Source organism: Crinia signifera, chromosome 7 (genome assembly GCF_055691185.1).
Source record: "Crinia signifera chromosome 7, ASM5569118v1, whole genome shotgun sequence".
Taxonomy (NCBI): domain Eukaryota; kingdom Metazoa; phylum Chordata; class Amphibia; order Anura; family Myobatrachidae; genus Crinia; species Crinia signifera.
Window position 1 is genome coordinate 130,999,142 of NC_139223.1, and position 23,256 is coordinate 131,022,397.

Sequence of the window (23,256 nt, forward strand, 5' to 3'; positions counted from 1 at the left end):
TAAACAGTAAAGCCTTATCACATGTCAGAGACACCAGACTTAAAGGTAAAACAGATAAGGCTGCAGGTGCATGTTGTTTACTTGGCTCTAAAGAGGGTATGCATTTGTCCAAGGCTGTCATTTATTGGGGCGTCAAAGTGCTGTACAGTACTTATCCAAAATAGATTAAAACATCAAATTGACTGATGGGAGGTTGCCCGCAGCAACCAATAAGAATTGACTACTAATTTATTTAGCACCATCTAGAAGACAGAATAAATAGAAATCTGATTGGTTGCCCATAGTAACATCCCATCTTAAATAGAACTCACATCTTCATAAATAAACCCCAATTTATAGACTAACTTCCTTAAATCCACTATGCACCACCAACATGTAGGTAGGTGTCTGCCAAAAGGATTAACAATGGGACAGATGGGACTGCAGCTCTAGAACCCTACAAAAAAAGACCCTCCCTGCTAATGCCTAACCCTAATCCTCGCACCCCTATAAGTTGACAAACTTTGGCCTGCAATCTGTGTTTTTGCACAGCTTCCTTGCCTAATGGAGCTCATAATCTAATGTTTGATGACAGGACTTAAACAAAAAGTTAACTGGTCCATACAACAGGCAGTTGGATAAGTCAGGGATTGGAGAAATCCAATATGTTGGAAATTTTGACTTGTTGATTTCGACCCAAAAATAAATATCTGGATTGTTGAGAGAGGGATTTTTAACATGCTTTTTTTTTGTGGATTTCCAGATTGATTGCTGATCATTGATACCCACCTACCGGCAGGGGCGGCTTTAGCGGTCAGGGTGCTCCCTAGGCACAACAGTATTGGCCACCTTCAAACTCTCATATAAGTCCGCATATTGGCAAATTAATATAATATAATAAAATATGAAGTCATAAACAACATTTTATTTGTATTTATGTATACAAAGTAGAACATTTTACTTTGGTAGACTGTATAGTTTCTACTCATCCATACTCCACTTAAGAATGCATACAGAACAGTACCTAAATATTTTTCAGTTGTTGGGAAATAATAACCCATAATAAAACAAGCAAAGCAGTGCTACAGCATAGCAAATACCGCTGCCTATCAGCAGATTGGATTGGTAGAATGGGTTAAGTGACAATCACTAGTATTCTGATTAGTATATCCAAATTACTAGGCTATACCTCATCATCTTTAAAAGCCTTGTAATTTTTAAAAGAAAATAGGGATACAAACAAAGGATTTTCTTTTCTATTTTACCCTGCTTATCGCAGAGTTACACTTTGGAGACGATCAGTTTGTCAGGAGTAAAACCTCAGAGCTTTGGTGGTCTTCAAAATGTTGATCCCACGGATAAGACAGGTGGTTTACTTGGTAATGAAAATGTTAAAATAAGTTGTGGTTATTATGAGATAGTACTGAACCATCATGTAACTCTCCCGCTTGTAAGAGATTTACTGTATTACAAAATAAAAAAAAGGCAGAACTCCGAGAGACTGATACTATCTACGTAATACAGTTTTGCACTGTACAAATTGCACAATTATAGGAGCAATTACTACAAATTCCATGTAACAAAACTCATTTTAAATTGCACAGCAATTATTGTCTCCAATTAAAAAAAAGAAATAGATTCCTGCCATCGTATCATAGAGGCTTGAAATGCCAAGCTTCGCATTCAGGCTTATACACACACTGTGACTGCTATTCATGCTAAGGGGGGATCTATGCCGAATGAATACTGGATAACTGCTGCATGAATACATAATATTATAGTGTTGATACTACACAAGCGAACAATTTCTAAGTTTATACTCAATAACAATTCAGAAAAACAACAAACCCATCACTTCTATATATACATTTTTAGATTTGTCTTTGAATAGCGTACATGAATGTACACTTACATTTTTTTTATATTTTTTTCAAATAATAACAATCCTATCCAGTACAGTACAATAGCGCATCGTAGTGAGACAAATAAAAAAGGACAGTTGTGTCTCTAGATACAAATGACAAAATGGACCAAATAAACAATTTTCCAAACAAGAGTATCCTGTAATGTAAAATGCAACTCAAAATATTACATAATGTGTCCAGCATTTTGAAGACACTAATCATCTACATCAATCATCACAACAAATACATTGAATTAAAATAAGGATATACAAGTAAAAGACAACACACTCTTCCTGGACCCCAGGTAACAATGCCATGTTCCAATGTAGTAACATTTCGATTGCAGACAATTTCTTATATGTGTTCCAAGAAAGGTCATCAAATACAGTAGGTTCAAGACATGGTCACGTTGGGTACTCTCCAATGTCGCAACATAAAGGCCCCATTTCGTATAAAATGAAGTGACCCTTAAATCTGAGTCCGAAAGGGTAGACTGACGTTCAAAGTACATTATAGAGGTCAAAGCATTTTTCAGCTCATCTAAAATCGGGGAGAGTAAGCATAAAAGGTAAGATTGCGTGGGCGACAATCCGCAGGACAGAATACGTAGACCTAGTCGAGCTGTGGTTATATAAAGTATACTTAATTTAACTAAACTGCATTTTTATGTAAAACTTTATTTTTATGTAATATTTTCTTTCCTCCAAAAATCCTCAAGGTAATTTTTGGAGGTTATCAAAAAAAGTCTAAATGGCCCAGGTAATTATATCCAGAAGGTATCTTCTTGGATGTGACGTGTCTTTAGAGGAAAGATGTGCCTTTATCCCATAGTAACCTTCAAAGTGGACTCAGAGGTAAGCAAGGCCATGCTTAGCATATTTGCATTGATGGTGGGCTAACAATAGGAGCACATTTTCATGATTATTATCTTTAATAAGCACCTGTGTTCCCCAGAAAGCTGTCTCTGCTAGAAATAATGAAAATGTTTAGGTAGCAGTATCAGAAAACCCGCACATCAGCAAAACCGGCTTTATTCAAAATGAACTTTTAATTTACTTAATATGTTTACATAAATACATTATGTTCCATAAATGAACACTCAAAACTATTGCTGTTCATTTAATTTTTCCCCAATGATCATACAAAGATCTGCAAATCATCATTATTGATTTTCTGTCAACTTATGACTATAGTTGACAGACTTTAACATGTGCAGAACCTCAGCAGTTATTCAATGCATCCTTGCCAGCCAATAAACTTGGTCAGACTTAGCAAGTGTGGCTTGCTGGGCACACTGTATTTAATGCAGAGCTGGAACAAAGAAGCCAAAAAAACATATTTGTAAAATGCATTTGTTAAAAAAGCGGCACGTGTGAATATGCAAAACTTGCATTATCGCTGGCTGCATGCAGGACGGTTTGTTTCAATTTTTGATCTTTTTATTGCTCTATACACGTGTAAAGTTCAGGACACCCACTTATTTTTTTAAAAAGAGCTTAAGGAGACAGTGATAAAAACGGAGGGTCAGAGCTTAATAATAAAAAGTACATGAATTGGAGAGGGTAATATATGCTGAAGACATCAATTGCTGTTTTTCATCAATATTATTGGTATTTATGTGTAGGTTTTTATATGTAATATTTTATTAAATAATTGTTGTATCAACTCAGTGCGCTCTCTTAAATTGCTCTCTAGGATGGTTTATTGACTGAGCAACAAAGAAATCAAACAGCACCAGTGGTACTTCCACAGTCAGCCAATTCAATATTGCTTATGATTGGCTATCCATGCTCATTTTTGTGTATTGCATCAGTCTTCAATCAGCTGCAAATGATAGTGCATTCACTGGTGTAAAAGCTTCAGGTTTCTCTTACTGCACTCCACCTACATTAGTCTGCCAATTCCTTTGAACCTATCCAGGTGGAAGTGGGCTTTAATGCCAGAATCATGCTAACCTGCCTATTCATTTATGCATGCACAGGCTTTCTGGGAAAGCACAAAGCAGTTTTATATAAAGCACTCTACATAATCCCCACTGTGTCAGAACATACTGAATACAGTATGGCCCTTATTCTAGTTGATTCGGACGGATGCGTATTTCGGACAGGAACCGAGTGTTCTTAGCCCCGCCTACCGTACGGATCGCTCACACTGCAAGAATGCGGTAAGACACCAAGCATACGGACCGCGATTGGATGTTTCATGTGAACACCTCCTCCATCTGTGGGAACCTCCCCCATCCTCCGATGATCGCCGACCATGGAATGATGGACCGAGCGGTCAGGCAGCACCGAGTGCTCAAACATTTTTTTCCCCATGAAAGCAGGGATATGGGCGTGCAGCTGACATCCGACTATGTCAGTTGATCGCCCCCCACACTTGCATCGCAGCCGCATTACCATACGTATGCCCAGCGTTTTCATGGGAACACCCATGAAACGCGGGGCGTACGCATATGGTAATGAGCCCAAACAGCCCTTCATGCCCCTCTCCACCCCCTGCTTGGATGGTTCCGTACGATCGTTTTCTGCACGGACCTCACTCACAGATACGCCTCTGCACATGTGCAAATACCAAACATCGGCCATCCGACCGCACACGAAACCGTCCAACTCAATCAGAATAAGGGCCTATGAACATACGATTAAAGACAAAAGAGGCTGAAAATTTACGGTACTCTTTACCTAGAACGGCGCCCGCGGGCGTCGGGGGTAAAAATCGCGGTGATCGCGGGTAAATCGGGATGGCCGCGATGGCCGCGATGACCGCGATCACCGCGATTTTCCCATAGGGAACAATGTTAAAACGGCAGATTGACCGCGATTTTAATATTAAATGCCTCAATGGACCCGATTTGGGGCCAAATTAACCCTTAAATGCCCCCCCAAATTTTTAACGCCACCCCACGATCCACGCCAACCCGAAGCGTGGCGAGCGCAGCGAGCCCGCGAGGGGCGGCGGTACGCGTCCTCCGACCTTTTCATGCCCTACTATCCACTAGGGCGTGGTGTGAGAATATAATAGTGTGGCGAGCGCAGCGAGCCCCGCGAGGGGACGCGGATACCTTCACAGGTAGACGCGTCCCCTCGCGGGCTTCACAGGTGTCCGCGTCGCCACGGACACCTGTGAAGCCCGCGAGGGGACGCGCATAACTGGGAAGGTATCCGCGTCCCCTCGCGGGGCTCGCTGCGCTCGCCACGCTTCGGGCTCGGTGGCTCGCTGCGCTCGCCACACTATTATATTCTCACACCACGCCCTAGTGGATAGTAGGGCATGAAAAGGTCGGAGGACGCGTACCGCCGCCCCTCGCGGGCTCGCTGCGCTCGCCACGCTTCGGGTTGGCGTGGATCGTGGGGTGGCGTTAAAAATTTGGGGGGGCATTTAAGGGTTAATGGGCTCTGTGGCCCATTTAACATTGATTCCTATGGCCAAATCGGGTTGATTGAGCCATTTAACAGTAAAATCGGGTCCATCGCGCCTTTTAACATTGATTCCTATGGGAAATCGGGAGCATCGCGTCGCGGGCATCGCGGGTACATTTATGTGCGTCCGCGACGCGACCGACACGATTTCCATGTTTAACATGGGTTTCAATGGGAAATCGCGGGCATCGCGTCGGTCGCGTCGCAGACGCACATAAATGTACCCGCGATGCCCGCGACGGGCGCCGTTCTAGGTAAAGAGTACCAAATTTACTACTAACCAGTGACATCACTGATGTACTACTTGTAGCATTGATGAAGCACAGTCCGTGTTAATGAGGTAGCAGTTTCATGTGAGTTTTATGCTGCATTATACTAAATATCTGTCAAATTGCTGCCTCCAAGTTCAAAATTAAAAATGATAAAAATAAAAAGATTGGGGGCCAGATGCACTAAGCTTCAAAAGTGATAAAATGGAGAGTAATAAACAACCAGCCAATCAACTCCTGCCTGACATTTTTCAAACACAGTTTGTGAAATGGCAAGTAGAAGCTGATTGGCTGGCTGTTTATCACTTTTGAAGCTTACTGCATCTGGCCCTGGGACTTTCATGAAAGTAAAATGTGAGGGGGAGGGGATGTAATTGACAACTTTCAGTCTAGTGTAGCAGTTCCCTTAATTTTTTTTGTGCCCCGTACCCTTTGATAAAACTTTTCATTTAAAATATCCTATTACTTAAGAGGGCAAGTGAGCCGTATCCATGTCCTTCTATGAAGAAGTGCAAAAAGAACAGATGTAGCAGCACACAACTTTGAAAATGAATGAAAAACAATTTAAATAAGGAATTTGGTACTCACCGATAATTCCCTTTCTCCAAGGCAGCAGGGGACACTGCAGTCATTACCTGTGGATAGTGTTGGTGCTCTGAGGAGTCGGCACTTTAAGAAACTTTAGAAATGGCTGGCTCCTCCCCCCACTATCCCCAACAGACCCCAGTCTTAGTAAAACTGTGTCCGAAATAGGGAGAGACCAAAGCAAGAACCCAGAAGGAGGAGGAACTACGACATACGAAGAAGAAACCATAAGGTCAAACAACCAGAGACACACCTGTCATACTGTAAATATATATACATAAATTAAAGCTTTACCACAAATGGCAACATAACCAACAGGTCATCAAGTCATACCTCTGACCTGATCCAACCATTTTCCATCTATATGAGATGTCTGAAACAAAAAACCCTGACAACCTGATAGGAAGCCAAGCGCTGGGTGGGCGTGCAGTGTCCCCTGCTGCCTTGGAGAAAGGGAATTATCGGTGAGTACCAAATTCCTTATTTCTCCCTCGGCCAGCAGGGGACACTGCAGTCATTACCTGTGGGAATAGTACCAAAGCACTACTCCCGGGCGGGACAGCGCTGCGATTCCTGCAACACTGCCCTGCCAAAGGCCGCCTCTGGCCCGGCAAAGGTGTCAAACCTATAAAACCGGGCAAACGTATTTGAGCTTGACCAAGCGGCTGCCCTGCACACCTGTGAAAGAGAAGCCCCCCTAGCCAGAGCCCACGAAGTGCTGACTGATCTGGTCGAATGAGCTGTAATTCTGGAAGGAGCCTCTCTTTTTGCATGGACATAAGCTTCCCTTATCGTTAGGCAAATCCAACGAGCCAATGTTCTCTTAGTCGCAGGCCACCCCCTTCGTTCAGGACAATAGAGAACAAACAAACTGTCTGACTTCCTTATGGCTGCTGTCTTGGAAAGGTACACACGTAATGCTCGAACCGCATCCAATGAAGCCGAGCCCTCGGCAAAAACCGGAATAACAATAGGCTGGTTCAGATGGAATGCTGACACCACCTTAGGAAGAAAAGCTGGTCCTGTCCTCAACTCCGCTCTGTCTTCGTGGAAAACCAGAAACGGAGGTCGACAAGACAAGGCCCCGAGTTCCGACACTCTGCGAGCCGAGGCTAATGCTACCAGCATAACCGTTTTCCAGGTAACGTACTTTAGATCTACCGAATCCAAAGGTTCAAAGAAATCAGACTGCAAGTACTTCAAAACCAAGGCCAAATCCCAAGGCTCTGTAGGTGACCTGAAGGGAGGCTGAAGCCTCAACACTCCCTTCAAGAACGTCTGTATCTCTGCCAAAATTGCCAACCTACGGTGAAAGAAAACTGATAATGCAGAAAGCTGCACCTTTAATGAGGCTAGACGCAACCCTTTATCCAGGCCTTCCTGGAGAAACTCCAACAACCTAGAGAGGCTAAAGACTGCCTTAGGAACCTCGCGTCTTTCACACCAGGCGACATAACTCTTCCAGATTCTGTGATAATGAGCCGAAGTCACTCCCTTCCTGGCCTGGAGCATCGTAGGTATAACTCTTGCCGGAATGCCTCTTCGCTTTAGCAACTCGGCCTCAACAGCCATGCCGTTAAATGAAGAGGACGTAAGTTTTGGAAGGCGAATGGCCCTTGCTGAAGCAGGTCCTGTCTCAGCGGTAGACGCCAAGGTGTGTCCACCAGTAGATGCTTTAGGTCCGAATACCAAGACCTCCTTGGCCAATCCGGAGCTATCAAGATCACAGTCGCGGCTCCCGTCTTTACCTTCTTTAGAACCCTTGGGATCAACGGAAAGGGAGGAAATATATACCCCAGCTTGAAGTCCCACGGAATCGATAGAGCGTCTACTGCCACCGCAGCAGGATCCCTTGATCTGGCGCAGTAGACCGGAAGTTGATGGTTCAACCTGGAGGCCATCAGATCTATCTCGGGGATCCCCCACCGGAGTGTCAGCTGGTGAAAAACTTCCGAGTGGAGGGCCCACTCCCCCGGATGGAAATCTTGGCGACTGAGGTAGTCCGCCTGCCAATTCTCCACCCCTGGAATGAATACCGCAGAAAAGCTTACCGCATGAGCCTCCGCCCATTCCAGAATGGGCCGGACCTCCCGCATGGCTGCTCTGCTCTTGGTGCCTCCTTGTCGATTTATATATGCGACCGCCGTCGCATTGTCCGACTGGATCCTGATTTGCCGACCCTGGAGGAGGCTGTGCGCCTGCAGCAGCGTTAATCTGATGGCTCTCAATTCCAAGATGTTTATTGGGAGTTTCGACTCCTGGAGAGACCACCTCCCCTGAAATCGACGGTCCAGAGTTACCGCTCCCCAGCCCCTGAGGCTGGCATCTGTCGTAACTATGGTCCATGTGCAAGGACTGAAGCTGCGCCCCTGGAGAAGGTGCGGAGTGTGCAGCCACCATAACAGAGACGAGCGAGCCCTCTGAGACAGAGTGACTCTCTTGTGTATCTGCAGATGGGAACCCGACCATTGTGACAACAGACTCTCCTGAAACGTCCGAGAGTGGAACCGACCGTAAGGGACTGCCTCGAATGAGGCCACCATTAGTCCCAACAAGCGAGTACACAGATGGGCCGAGACCCTGCGCTGATGTAACACCTGCCGGACCCTTGCCTGCAGAGTTGCGATTTTGTCCAACGGAAGGAAAACCCTTTCCTCTACCGTGTCGAATACGAGACCGAGAAATTGTAGTCTCTGTGCTGGATTTAGCTGGGATTTCTTGAAATTCACAATCCATCCATTCTGGACTAAAAACCTGCAAGTCTGCAAGGCGTCCGCCACGAGCTTCTCCTGAGAGGGTGACTTGAGAAGTAGATCGTCTAGGTACGGGATGATAGTTATCCCCCTTAGACGGAGAGCTGTGATCATACTCGCCATAACCTTCGTAAATACCCTTGGGGCAGACGAAAGGCCGAACGGGAGCCCCCTGAACTGAAAATGGCGACCCTGCACCGCGAACCTCAGAAACCTCTGATGAGGTTCCCAAATCGGAACGTGCAGATACGCGTCCTTTATATCCAAGGAAAGGAGAAATTCTCCCTTTTCCAAGGACGCAATCACTGACCGAATAGATTCCATCTTGAATCTGTGGTAGCGAACAAACTCGTTCAGCGGCTTTAAATTTAGGATCGGCCTGACAGAGCCGTCTGGCTTTGGAACCACGAAAATGCTTGAGTAGTATCCTTTGCCCTGCTGGTGGGCCGGCACTGGGACAATAACTCCAGACTCGAGCAGAGTCTGTATGGCGCCACACAGGGCCAATCTTGAATCGGCGGAAGAGGGAAGACCTATAGGGAAAAATTTTTCTGGAGGTTGAGAGGAGAACTCCAGCCTGTAGCCCTGCAAGACTATCTGGAGAACCCATGCATCTGTACAGTGTGTCCTCCATTCCTCCGCAAACAACAACAGTCTGGCGCCCACCCTGGGATCCCCCAGGTGAGCTGGAAGACCGTCATGCCACTGTCTTCTCAGCAGACTTGGTGTTGAGAGAAGGAACGGCAGAGGTCTGGGCTGTTCTGGCACCTCTACCTCTGCGACCTCTGAAAGAGGAGAAACCACCTCTTCCACGACCCCTGTAACCTGCGTTGCCCCGAAAGGAACGAAAAGTAGAACCTACGAACGGCCTCTTCGGAGCAGGCGCTGAGGAAGGCAGAAACGTAGACTTCCCCCCCGTGGCCTGAGAAATGAGCCTGTCCAATTCAGGACCAAACAACACATCTCCTGTGAAGGGAAGGGCCTCAACTGCTTTTTTGATTTCTGGCTCAGCCTGCCAGGAGCGCAGCCACACCGTACGCCTCGCCAGAACGGCCGATGCAGAGGCCTTTGCTGCTAAGGTAGAGACATCCGAAGCTGCCTCACCCATATACGTAGAAGCGTCCTTGATACACTCTGCCAAGGATAACAATTCCTCCTTGGGAGAATTCTGCTCAATGCCCTTGATCAAATCATCAGCCCAGGACTCCATGGCCCTCGCCACCCATGACGAGGCGAGAGCAGGTCTCAAAATAACACCCACAGTAGAGTAAATGTTCTTCAGGGACCCATCTAAACGTCTATCCGGCGCCTCTTTAAGAGACACCGCTCCCGGAATGGGAAGAGTGGTCTTTTTAGACAGACGCGATAAAGACACGTCCGGTGTGGGGGGAATCTCCCACTTAGCCCTGGACTCTGCTGAAAATGGGTATAACGCATTAAACCTCCTAGACATTTGAAATTTCCTGTCTGGATTCTTCCAGACCTTAACCAAGGGACCCTCTAGTTCCTCGGAGTCCGGGAAATTAAGAGGCTGCTTTTGCACCCGGCCAAAAATCGACACCTGAGAAGGCACCGAATTATCAGCTATATTAAGGGTAGACCGAATCTCCCTTATCAGTCCCTCGACGCCCTGGGCGTCCTGAACCTCCGGCTCATCTGGATCCTCTGGGTCGTCTGCTGAGGGATCCTGAACGGGGTCAATTAGAACACTTACCTCTCCCTGAGCATAATCATCAACATCAGGGGAGAAGAAAACAGAGGAAGCCTTCCTCTTCCCAGTCGGTGAGGCTGGCCTAGCCTGAGCAGAGGCCGCCACAGACTGCTGTAGGGGAACCACCGTAGAGGAAATCTGAGTCAACTGTGACTGAAATACCTCTCTGTCCCTTTTGGATGCAGCCAGCTCAGCCGAAAGGTTGGCTAGAATGGCCTGCCAAGCATCTGGGGTTTGTGACGGGGGTTTAACAACCGGGGACTGAATAACAGAAGGCCCCTGTGAAGAAGCATAACATGCCTCACAGACAGACACCCCCTTCACATGCTGCGTATAATGCACCTTGCAGGCCTTGCAGGTGTATACCTTCTGTGCTGCCTTAGAAGAAGTAGCACGCCCTGCCATACTTCTGACCCCACACACACAGGGAATAAACAGGTAACAGCCCAAACCAACACAGACAGACAGCAGAATACAACAGCAATGAAGTCTGTGTTAAAGACAGGGAGAGAGGAGCCACAACCCTCCCAATCTATTAGGATATATACAGTATATGTATCCCAGTATGTCCCCTTAAGACTCACAGTTACCCTGTGATCGCAGGGGAGAGCGCTGACCAAACAGGTGCTGGAGAACCAGGACTGCGGGTCACCAGGAGGAGAACTGCTGGAGCCTGATGCGAACAATGGCGCTGGCAGGGAGAAGTGAAGCCAAACTCCGCCCCCTGCACGAGCGTCCTCCGCGCCGTGCTACGGCGGTAAAATCAAAAGACAGCTGATCCAAATCAGCCTGCCCTGCTCCCAGCCTTGTCAGCGCCGCCAGCACCTGATGCTGCGACCTGACCGCCCCCTCTGCTGCGGCTGAAGCGCTCCTTACAGCCGCCCCCCTCTGTATGGCGCACAGCGCCGCTTACCCACAGGCAGCTCCTGGAGTGCGGGGGAGAAGCCTCGGACCCGTAACGCTAGCCGCGTGCAGCTGCGGCGGGTCCCCAGAGCGGAGGCTCTGGCGGCTTGGGTGCCGGAGGAAACACTGCGTGCAGTGTCGACCGGACCCCTCCAGGTCCCACGTAGCAGGCAGACTCCCTGTCTGCCTGTAGTTGAAGAATTAAAAATAAAAATAAAAATAAAAAGCCAAAAATTGAGTCTCCCCAGGGAGACCCTTGCCCAGGAGACCGACTCCTCCGGGCACTTTTACTAAGACTGGGGTCTGTTGGGGATAGTGGGGGGAGGAGCCAGCCATTTCTAAAGTTTCTTAAAGTGCCGACTCCTCAGAGCACCAACACTATCCACAGGTAATGACTGCAGTGTCCCCTGCTGGCCGAGGGAGAAAATTGGATGATCTTAGGTCACATATATTTTATTATCACTTGATAAAATTGAAGGAGTGCTTATAGCATAAAAATAATAAAATAATATAATATATATAAGGACACCCCAATAGGTAACAATGATCACCGGAGAGTCTGTTCCTAGCATACCTCTGGGAAGGAGAGATCTTGTGTATAGAAATAGTTACCACCTTATTGAAGGTACTGGAGTCCTCCAACAGTCCTTAATCGGTCCCAAACGGCACAAATCACCGATGGCTGTAATGTATGGATGTATGTATATATACTACCTCTACTACCTATATCTTCCTACAAATAATGAGCATGTAAATATGCGCCCATAATATTGCAGTTTGAAAGAACTATAAAGTATGTCATTGGACACCTGTATATGTTTAAAACCACATATATACAATAAAATTAAAAAAGATGTAAAGTGAATTTAGAGTATCTTACGTGACGGTTAAGATAGAAAATAGGCGCTACGCAGCATGCTAAAGTCCAGCCAGATTATTATATTACATATTCCTCACGACCGACTGTCTGGGGAGAGAGAATATCGCTAGGTAACCCGGCAACAGTGACGCCGGGAATACCATGTGACTGAACTGCCTATCGGCATAGACACTAGAGAAGTCACATGACCGGCCACCGAACAGGAAAAACTTCTCCGAGCTAGGTTAACATGGTAATGGAGACGCTTAGGCGGACATGTGACTATGCGCACCAATGGAGAGTTAGCAGCTGCAGAGCGGCTGTTCACATGGAAACAGAGGACGCTGTATAATGAATCACCTGCGGTGATCAAGGCACAACTTCCGGTCTATGGAAACAGCCTAATCTAAAGGCCTAAACTGTGTTAATTATAATCTTTTTAAAAACAAAGTAGTTTCATTACTCATGTGTATGTTATACCATTGTTTGCCTCCGATTCATTTCCTGTTTTTTATTATAATTGAAACTGATTGGATGATCTCAGCTGCGGCTAATGAGCCATGTGACAAACAAGACATGGGTATATAAAACCAGCCCCAGCAGTACCAGCTACCCACCTTTGATAAAGCCACCTGGAGTGGCGAAACGCGTCAGGGAACTGTTTGGACATTCCCCCAATACATCATTACACCGGATAGAAGCCTGAACCAACCTCTGGGACCACCTTTATTTCTACAAGGAGCTTGGACCACCACAACAAACACCCATTGCAGTCACCATCTGCCAAAGTGTCCCTTATTCACGGACCTGTGGACTGGAAATATCTACTCCTTTACAGCCATCGGTGATTTGTGCCGTTTGGGACCGATTAAGGACTGTTGGAGGACTCCAGTACCTTCAATAAGGTGGTAACTATTTCTACACACAAGATCTCTCCTTCCTAGAGGTATACTAGGAACAGACTCTCCGGTGATCATTGTTACCTATTGGGGTGTCCTTATATATATATTATATTATTTTATTGTTTTTATGCTATAAGCACTCCTTCAATTTTATCAAGTGATAATAAAATATATGTGACCTAAGATCATCCAATTTTTAATTGTTTTTCATTCATTTTCAAAATTGTGCGCTGCTACATCTGTTCTTTTTGCATCATTTCACGGGACCAACTATCCCCATCAAAAAGCAGCTGCAGGAAATAGCACTCCTGGTGAGCGCCCCCCAGCTCTGCCCTCAGGGTCAGTTCAACCATTTTTCCTCTCCCCTTCTATGAAGAAGTAGCGGAGGAGTAGCATGCGGTCAGGAATTGGGTCCCCATGTGTTTGGCTGCTGGCTGTGTACTGTCTCACTGTCTGTAGGATTAATGCCGCTGCTTCCTCCACTCTTGTCAGTGCAGGGCAGATGAACGCTGATGTCTGAGGGCAGGGTGGGTAGCTACTAGTGGATTGCACGTCAGGCCAAAGCATGAGGAGATGCTGATGACGGAAATGGAAGTGGTACAGGTTTTTCTCCGAGGCAATTGGTGACTTCTTCAGCCATCAGGATACTACTACTTCTTCCAACATTACCAGTATTATTTTTAAGTACCCCCTAATGATCTGCAGCGTACCCCCAGGGATACGAGTACCCCAGTTTAGGAACCACTGGTCTAGTGGAAAACAAAATGGTTTTCTCATTCTGTTGTTATCCACTAGGTAATTCAAATTAAATAGCACGTTCAAATGTTACATCTGGCCCACCTGCAGTGCAGCATGCTTTTGTCCAGTTGTGTGGTTTTTGTTTTTTTATTTGCTTGCAAACCTGAATAAGTCAGATGTTGCACTGTTACATTCTAGAAAAGAGGACATAATGAGAGAACATCCTGCCCATCTAATCTGTGTATGTTGGCATGGTGACTTAATTGCATGCATATGATTATTCTAGGTTTTACTCCTAAATAAAGAACAATCATGTAATGAATGAATGAGACCACCACATGATCCATGTTCCTAAGCAGAAATTTGTGGTATTGGTTAGATTTTTTACCAATCTGACTAATAAACCAGTGATCAATAAAACCCAGTCACAAATGGGCATCTTTGAGCAAACTCACATTTTGTCATGTTGATAGACAGCTTAAGTTGTACTACAATCTTAGAAGAGGATTAATAATTGCAAAGACGCATTAATTTCTTTATCTGGAGATGGACTGAGATCAAATAGCCAATATATGTCCATAAAATGAAGAAAACAACCAGCCAATTAATGCAAAACATACTGTAGAAGCTTTTTGTAATTAGAAGAAAGCCATGGTTGCCCAGCTGGCACCCTCTCGAGAATTCACTCACGCTTTCCTTTGCTTTTTCACAAATAGAAAACGTTGCATTCCCTATTACTGAAATCCCTAAACTATTTTGCTCTGGGACCCCATCAGACAATAAAAATTATTACAGGACCCCAACAAGTTACCACAGAACGGTCTCCACATGTTTGTGTTCAACAGACCGCACATGTATGGCAGCATTGTAGAGGCACAACATGATGCGAGGAGTCTGAAGTAACAGACAATTTACTGGATTTTTTAGACTCCATGGATCACTGACTGAGTCATCAGCCACATGGCCAAAAACATGGAGTTGCGACCCCATGCTGAGATGATCGTGACCCACTTTGGCGTCAGGACCAACAGTTTGAAAACCGCTGCCCTAGTGCTGTGTAAAAGTCTGGTATGGATCTATTTAGACTGGAACCTGTTTAATTACATTTTACAGCCAATCGCCGGAACCGCTGCTCAATAGAAGCTAGTCACAAATGCCTGAGATTCTAGGAATAGAATAGAGAGGCACAGTATACAGGGCCAGATGCACTAAGCTTCAATAGTGATAAAATTGAGAGTGATAAACAACTGACCAATCAGCTCCTGTCTGACATTTTTCAAACGCAGCCTGTAATATGTCAGACAGGAGCTGATTGGCTGGCTGTTTATCACCATCCATTTTATCACTTTTGAAGCTTAGTGCATCTGGCCCACAGTCTGTTAGATGTCGGGGGGGGGGGGGGGGGGGTTGTATATTATAAGTAGAAGGGAACACTGATTAGGCTGCTGTGGCACCTATCCAACTGGGTGTTTTCATTGGTAACTATCTGCTGGCCTTAGCCTGAGGGTCTCAGAAAATTGGCAATTAGCCCCAGGGAAAGTAACGACTGTACAGTAAATGGGAGAGATATAGGTTCTTCACAAAGCAAACCAATCATTTTATATGCAGCCTATCAGAGTGAAAACTATGGACCAGAAAGTTATAAACAATTAACTAAGCTTTAACAAGAACTTCACTTAGTACTTCAACAAACAAATGAAACAATAAAACATACAGTAAGTGCTCATTTATATGCACAAAAACGAATATATAGCTTAAAGAGGAAAGGAAATAAAGAGTGAATTACTTGCCTCATCAGCAATCATACACCTACAGAGGGAGAGACAAAAATTAAATGTTAATATCAGTCGTGCATCTTCTATTCCCACATGAAAAACAATATGTTAATTAGCAGATCTGTTCTAACACATGTTCACTGGAGAAAAAGAAAATCTATATATAAATAAAGAAATTGAGGACTTCAGTGCAAACCAATGAATTTAATTTGTGCAATTACTGTATTTGATTTTAGTTAATGGAAATAATTTAGAGACAACTTACAAAGAGATAACAATATCTGGGGGGGGGGGGGAGAGTGTATGGGTACCAGCAAAATTCATTGTATCCGTGTGTGCACGTGTTTTAGTATTTCCTGTATCGGTACTTGTGTAGTTTCACGGTGGCAGCTTACGCTATGTTTGAAGCTACGTTATTAGCGTAGCCCAATGGCTGCCTTACTTGTGTAGTTTCATGTACCTTGTAGTTTCGGCAACCTAAGCTAGGTTATCAGCGTAGCCCAACGGCTGCCTAGCGTAGTCAGCGTAGTGACTCTGCGGCAACCCTGCGTAGTGTCCCTGTGAGGCAGCTACTCACCGTACTGTTGCCGTGAACTACACAAGTACCAAGGTCTCTTTTTTTAATATATGTTTTTAGACATTCAAAGCTAGTTTTAAAGCTTTTAAAGCTTTCTGATCTGATTTAATATTTTTTTCCACCCATGGTAGTGGTGCAACCCTGAAGGCAGCTATTTAATTGTTGCTGACGATGGGCACAATAATATGATTTCTTGGGGCAAGCAGGAAATGTCAAAAAGTCCTGGTTTGGGGCATACTAAGATTTGAGGCGGGTTCAGTCGCATTGCGCAGCTAAACAAATTCTATTTGGGCGTGAGAATTGCAAAAACACAAACATTTCATTATCACCCTGTCTGCTTAGATGCAATCAGTTATGCAGAAACAATAGAAACAATTGAATCACCCCCAATGTGTCCACAAATTGTGCTGTGGCAGTCCAGCTGAGTTTATTTTCTGTGCCACTTGCCTTAATCAAATCCTTGTACCCATCTCACTTACATGTTATATTATTTAACAGTTTCACACACACCCAGATATAGGGGGATATTCAATCGGCGTCGAGCATCTCCCGTGGGGGAGATGCTCGACGGGCCCTATTCAATGCTGTCTTCCCCGACAGCATTGAACAGGGTTTCCTGGCAGAACGAGCCCGACATCTCTAGCTGTCGGGCTCGTTCTGCCGAGAACAGCCGGGAAGTGACGAGCTGCCGGCTGCATCTCGTCACTTCCCGGCCGCAACTCGCGGCCACGCCCCCCTTCTCGTTCCGCTGCAGGCGGGACATTGAATCCCGCCTGCATGTTCTCGGTCGAGCTGACCGAGAACGGGACTGGGTCACGGCAGGCGAGCAAGCTCGTCTACCGTGACCCGAAGATTGAATACCCCCCCATACTATTGTGTGTATTCAATGGTTTTTGCGAGCTGTGCTGATTGCTCGCTGGGTCAGTATTTAACTGACCTCCTGCACACGCCATTTCCCCCTCGCTAGGTTTTGGCAGCGAGAGGGGAAATGGTGTATGAGGTTGCTAAAACAGCGAGGCTCGCAGCTAAATGCGGCAGGCTCCCTGCATTAGCCGCGAGCCTCGCTGTTTTGGGGAATACTCCCCATACACTGACAGTGACGATTCCCCCGACACATTGAATACAGTGCGCTGCCGGCCCGGGAGTTAAACGGAGAGAGAGTCGCTTGTTTTTGGCAATCCTCATCATTTAATCCCCTCGCCGGCCGCATTGAATACGGCCATATATATGCACAAAGACATGATACAGTAGGTACTATTATTTGTAGCCAATGACCAACTGTTTTCATGTCCAAACAAAGTGTTCACTTTAACTGCAGCACACAAACTAAAACAAAAAGGGCCTCAAGCCTTGATGATTTCTCATGATGGCTGCCTCCAGTGACTGAATGTGACTTGAAGTAGATTGAAGTATTTAAAATTATATTATGCCATGCAAATACATATTAACAGTCCAGCAATAAAGAAAATTCATGCTTGAGCAAACATTTTTAAACAAAAATAAAACCAATAGTCCAGGATTAAAGGATATCCATGCTAGAGCAAAAATGCTTAAATAAAAATAACTGAGGTACAAATTAAGTCAACAGTGCTCAAGTATAGCTATCCTAAATATCTGGACTATTAGTGGTAACTTTACTAAAGCTTCTAAAAATGAAAAGAGGTGAAGCTGCGTTAGCAACAAATCATATTCTGTCAATATTTTTTATACCGCATGTCAGAAAAGGATACACAGAATCTCATTGGTTGCTATTGGCACGGTCACCTTTTTTCAATTTTAAAAGATACAGTAAATTTACCCCTTGTGGTTGGGACAATCTTTTTGAAAATATGAGAAAACTTTCCACAGTGAGGTCATGAAGTCAGCACAAGGAAATATTCCTTACTGACAACAGTGATTTATAGCAAACAATAGGTGTATCAACTGGTTGGGAGTGGGAGAGAGTAATCATAAAAAATGTGACAAAACTGTGAGGAAACAGGTACTTATGTAATATCTGGGCTCCCGTTTTTCTTATGAGACCGCGTCCCCTCCCTTTTCGGGCACGGTGGCTCGCTGCGCTCGCCACACTATATAAAATCAACTCCGTGCGTAGTTGGATAGTAGGGGTATGAAAAAATGGGGTGCATTTAACATGGGAGCCCAGATAATACATAAGTACCAGGAAACAAATTTGGACTATGTTGAAGATAATAACAAAAACAGACACACACACACAAAATAAGCTTACACAGTCAATCCACATAACTGTACTCTTAATTACTACAACATAGTGCGCTGCCTAAAATATATTTTCAGTGTACAATAATTGGGCATTTGTGTCTTTTCATGCTAGAAAACCAATAATAGTAAATATTATTACTATTATCTCATTCAGGTTATATAAACTAACAAATGTAAAAAGCGGCATCTATAACCCCCCTCTAATTCATTGAGAACCATGGGTTGTACCTTACTGTACATAAACATACAGTATGTGGAATGGGTTAACTCTGTAATCAGGCTAGTAAATACATGCATATTACTCTTTGAGGTTACGAACAACCAGTACCTGTGTGTTAAGACCCTTCACCCAATGATAAAGATGCCAAGGGTGTGCTGTGGGGTGGAGAAATTCTGTAATTCCAAATTAACTTCTCTCTTCCCATCTATAGTTTATTATGTATACTGAAATCTTATCCCACCCATCTTAAGATTTCTGCAGAGCATCAGATGGAAGTGGAGGAAAGTGTGGTGACAGGCGGTGGTCCGGCGCTATTTATTCTCGGAGTCTAAGCCTGGTTTAGGTTACACATTTCTTTCAATGCTCTCAAGGAAATAACTGTTGAGGGACCAAATAATACAGGCTTGCTGCATAAACTGTACTTAATTTCATATGTAAGCTTGTAGCAGGGCCCTCTTACCGCCAAGTGTGTCTGTTGTTACCCAGTGTGTTTTATCACTGTCTACAATTGTAAAGCGCAACGGAATCTGCGGCGCTATATAAGAAACTGTAAATAAATAAATAAATAATAAATATGGTGCGTACACACGGGGGCGATTTTGTCCAAAATCGCGGGAAATATGGTCGCTAAGCGACCATATTGCCCGCAATGGGAGTGTGCACCGGCGATATATCGCCGGGTGCGCGCTCCCGTTTTTGCCCCTGTGGTGATCGCTGGTCGAAGGAACATGCTCCTGCGACCAGCTGATTACCACTGCCGGGCTCCCCCCGGCAGTTTCTTTTTCATCAGCGACCATCTCTGGTCGCTGATGAACAGGATAAACTGAGCAATAAATTGCTCAGCCATATATTGCTCAGCAATATATGGCTGAGCAATATATCTCCCCCGTGTGTACACAGCAATATAGAGGTGAATTTTGCAGTGCAAGCCTCTCGATCATTCATATGCTAATAATGCTAAAAACAAATAAAATCTTTGTTAAAGGTTGTTCTTACCCCTCCCATATCAAAAGAGAGACTATTCAGGTGAAATAAATAACATAAAAATGGGCAGATGGGATTAAAATGCTCTGTAAAACAGGCTTTACTATCAATTCTGTCATACAGAGAATAAAAATCATCCTTTACATTGACCAATACTCCATTTTATTATCAGTTATTTATACAGCGCGCGCATATTCTGCAGCACTTTACAGATAATATTCAGTTCCTGCCCCAGTGGAGCTTATAATCTATATTCCCTACCACATGTACACGCACACACATTCATTCTAGGGTTAATTTTGTTAGTAGCCAATTAACCTACCAGTAAATTTTTGGATTGTGGAAGGAAATCAGAGTACCCAGAGGAAACTTACACAAGCACAGGGAGAATAAACAAACTCCACACAGATAGAGCCCTGGTAATGCTAACCATTCACTGTTGTCTGTGTTGCCCCAGCGTAATAGAAGTTTGATGCAACTACTATTTGATTGTTTTGAACAAAAATGTTGACTACGGTAAATTGTGTACTCCTTTACACCAGAATAATAAAATATATCAACATTTTTAATAATATGGTTAAAAAGCAGGCCTTTAAATAATAAATTCAGTGTGTATAAGGTCTGCAATTATCCTATGTCCATCAGCAAAGGCACCAGAGGATACACAAAAATGATCCTTTACTATAAATAAAACATAGGAAAGCAGAATACAGCCCCCTCAGCTGCCAGAGGCAGTGACGGCCATTAGCATTAATAGCAGTAAATGAGAAATCCTGGAATACAGAGTGTACATGCGGTCACTGCGGTACAGACACCCGAGACAGAACAATGTCCTGAGCTGCATTCAGCAGTCACATTCCAGAGCCATGTGGGATACAGGACACCAGTCTACAAGTATCATGCCATGGATTACTGGCTGTCATGTGGCTTATGGAATAAACAGCATCGGTATGAAAGAACCGTGTATAGCAGACACTATGGCCTGCAACAATGAGTCCTCTCTTTCTGATCAACTCATTCTACTTCACATACTGTATGCAGTACACTATTTGTAGCTAGAGGACGATTTATTCCCTCCATACTGTATACACTGATTAAATAGCGCATATTTTTTTAAAAATATTATTGACTCTGGCTGTCCTTATTAGTGATCTTACTATTAGCATTAATGGAAAGCTAAGGGCATATCTGCATCCACAATATTGTTTTTAATACATTTCATTTATTGTATTAATGTAAACAATTAAAGTAAGGCTAACCATACGCTTATGCGATTTCACCCGACTGGTCCCCTGGTGGTCCCCCAATGTCCACGGCGGCCTCCAGGATCCTCTTCAGGGGCATCTACGGCCCAGGGGTGCATTGCGCGAGGCCAATGCACCACCGGGACTGAAGATGCTGCTGAAGAGGATCCTGAAGGCTGCCGTAGACATTGGGGGACCACCAGGGGACCAGTTGAGTATGGAAAAAATATATATATTCCAAAATCCGAAAAAAATCCCTTATCTGAAATACTTGTGGTCCCAAGTATTTGGTATACGGGATACTCTACCTGTACTTACTAATTATTGTGATACCTGTATCTATCAGTAAAATCCAAGGACTGTATACACTTGTTTTGTTGTTCTGCTTAATATTGGGAGCCTTACACCCTCCCTCATACAGCAGCTATAAGTACACTAGTGGTCCCATTTTTTTCTTCTTGTTTAAGGGGGATCAGCTGTGACTTCTCCCCTCTGAGAAGTCACAGTAGTGTATGGGGGCTTTAAGGGAGTAGAAAAAGAAATAAAAATCCCTGCCTTAAAATATATCTCTATATAAATGCATTTATTATGGAATACTTACAAACAGGGAGCTAATATTGAGTATACTGCAGTGCTCCTGAAATTACAACTATATAAGGACTGAGGAGCAGGCACACTAAATGAAAACAGACTTTTCTAGAAAACACAAAGACTTGGGCAGATTCAATGTGATGCGCCAGTTGGCAGCAGGTGGGGCTGTATTGTATGCTATACGCATCTATGGGTCTAAGCCAGCCCTATACATCCACTTGTATATATTAAGATACATAATCAGTGCAAATATTAAAATAGGTTAAAACAATATAGTTGGGTAGATTCTGCTGTTCATTTTTAGATATATGCATCTCCTACAAAGTAATCTGGATTACTAAAGGACAACACCACAAATTTAAATGAGAGCTCAAATTTCAAAATCTAAAATTTCAATTTAAATACATAAACCAATTTCACAAGAACAAGTACCCATAATACAATATAACTAAAGTGTAACACATTTCTAAAAGATAAATACTCCAAGTCCAATGTGGCCAAGACCAGATAAAGCTTACATAAGCTTGTAGGTACCCAGGTATAATTGGAGGAGCAGTAGAATTAGTACACACTGCAGACATTCCAGCCTCGCTATGCTTGACCTCCCCCCACTGCACCAAAAGTCCATGGATACAATTAGTTAAATAGCGCAACTGAGCTGCATGAGTATATCATACTACTGTATATCAGGGAAATTAATTCTGTTTGATCTAGTTTGACACAACTTAAGTAGTCTAATACAAGACTGTTTCCCCTGCCAAATAAAATAACGAAATAGAGCATTAATCTGTCTAGACTTATTAACATGTTATGCGAATTGGAAGATTGTATAGAGGAGACTCGCTGCAATCGCCTGATAGCAGCTACAAAGCCCAGTTGGTGATCAGTAAGCAGATCTGCCAAATTTGCTTGCAAATGATTGGCTATGATTTTGGATAGAAATTTTAAATCAACATTCAATAATGTTATTGGTCAATAAGAGCCTAACCTAACATTCACATTATAATAATATTCATGAAACAACTCGAAAAACACTCCTGAAATCTGTAACAGGAGTGTGAGTAGTAGGATGTTTAATGACTGAAAAGAGCTCTAGTTTTCCAAGAGAAATGACTGGAACATAACAATCTACCCATTTTGTTTTAACATCTATAAAATTTGTGGTTCGAGAGTTCAACCGAGTTTTTGGCTTGGGTTAAAAAGACGTTTTCCAATAATTGCCTTACTATTTTATAAGATTCCAATGTAAACTCTTGGCGAGGAAGAACATGCAATCGAGATTGAGGAAACACCTGCTATAAAAGAATTATATAAAACCATGGCTTTCATCCTTTTTTTATCTGCATAGTCTATAACAGTGTTAGCCAACCCTAGCCCTCGAGAGCTACCAACAGTTCACATTTTCCAGACAACCTAGCTGCTGCACAGCTGCACTCATTAATCACTGACACATTTTAAAAGATTCACAGGTGGAGCTAATTAGCTCACTTGTAATTCTGTGAGGAGACCTGCAAAACATGCACTGTTGGTAGCTCTCGAGGACTAGGGTTGGCTACCCCAGGTCTATAATATGGCCCCTCATGATCACCTTCAAAGAATAGTGCCAGTGAACAATGT

At 44.0% G+C, this 23,256-nt stretch overlaps 1 protein-coding gene across 1 annotated transcript in view; it reads right to left on the reverse strand.

Moving 5' to 3' along the window:
• ZRANB3 (zinc finger RANBP2-type containing 3) overlaps positions 1 to 23,256 on the reverse strand; it is a 264,866-nt gene that overhangs the window by 163,464 nt on the left and 78,146 nt on the right. Inside the window, exon 3 of the mRNA XM_083153824.1 lies at positions 15,816 to 15,834. Within this exon, the coding sequence (XP_083009950.1) occupies positions 15,816 to 15,834 (19 nt within the window). The remainder of the gene's footprint in view (positions 1 to 15,815; positions 15,835 to 23,256) is intronic.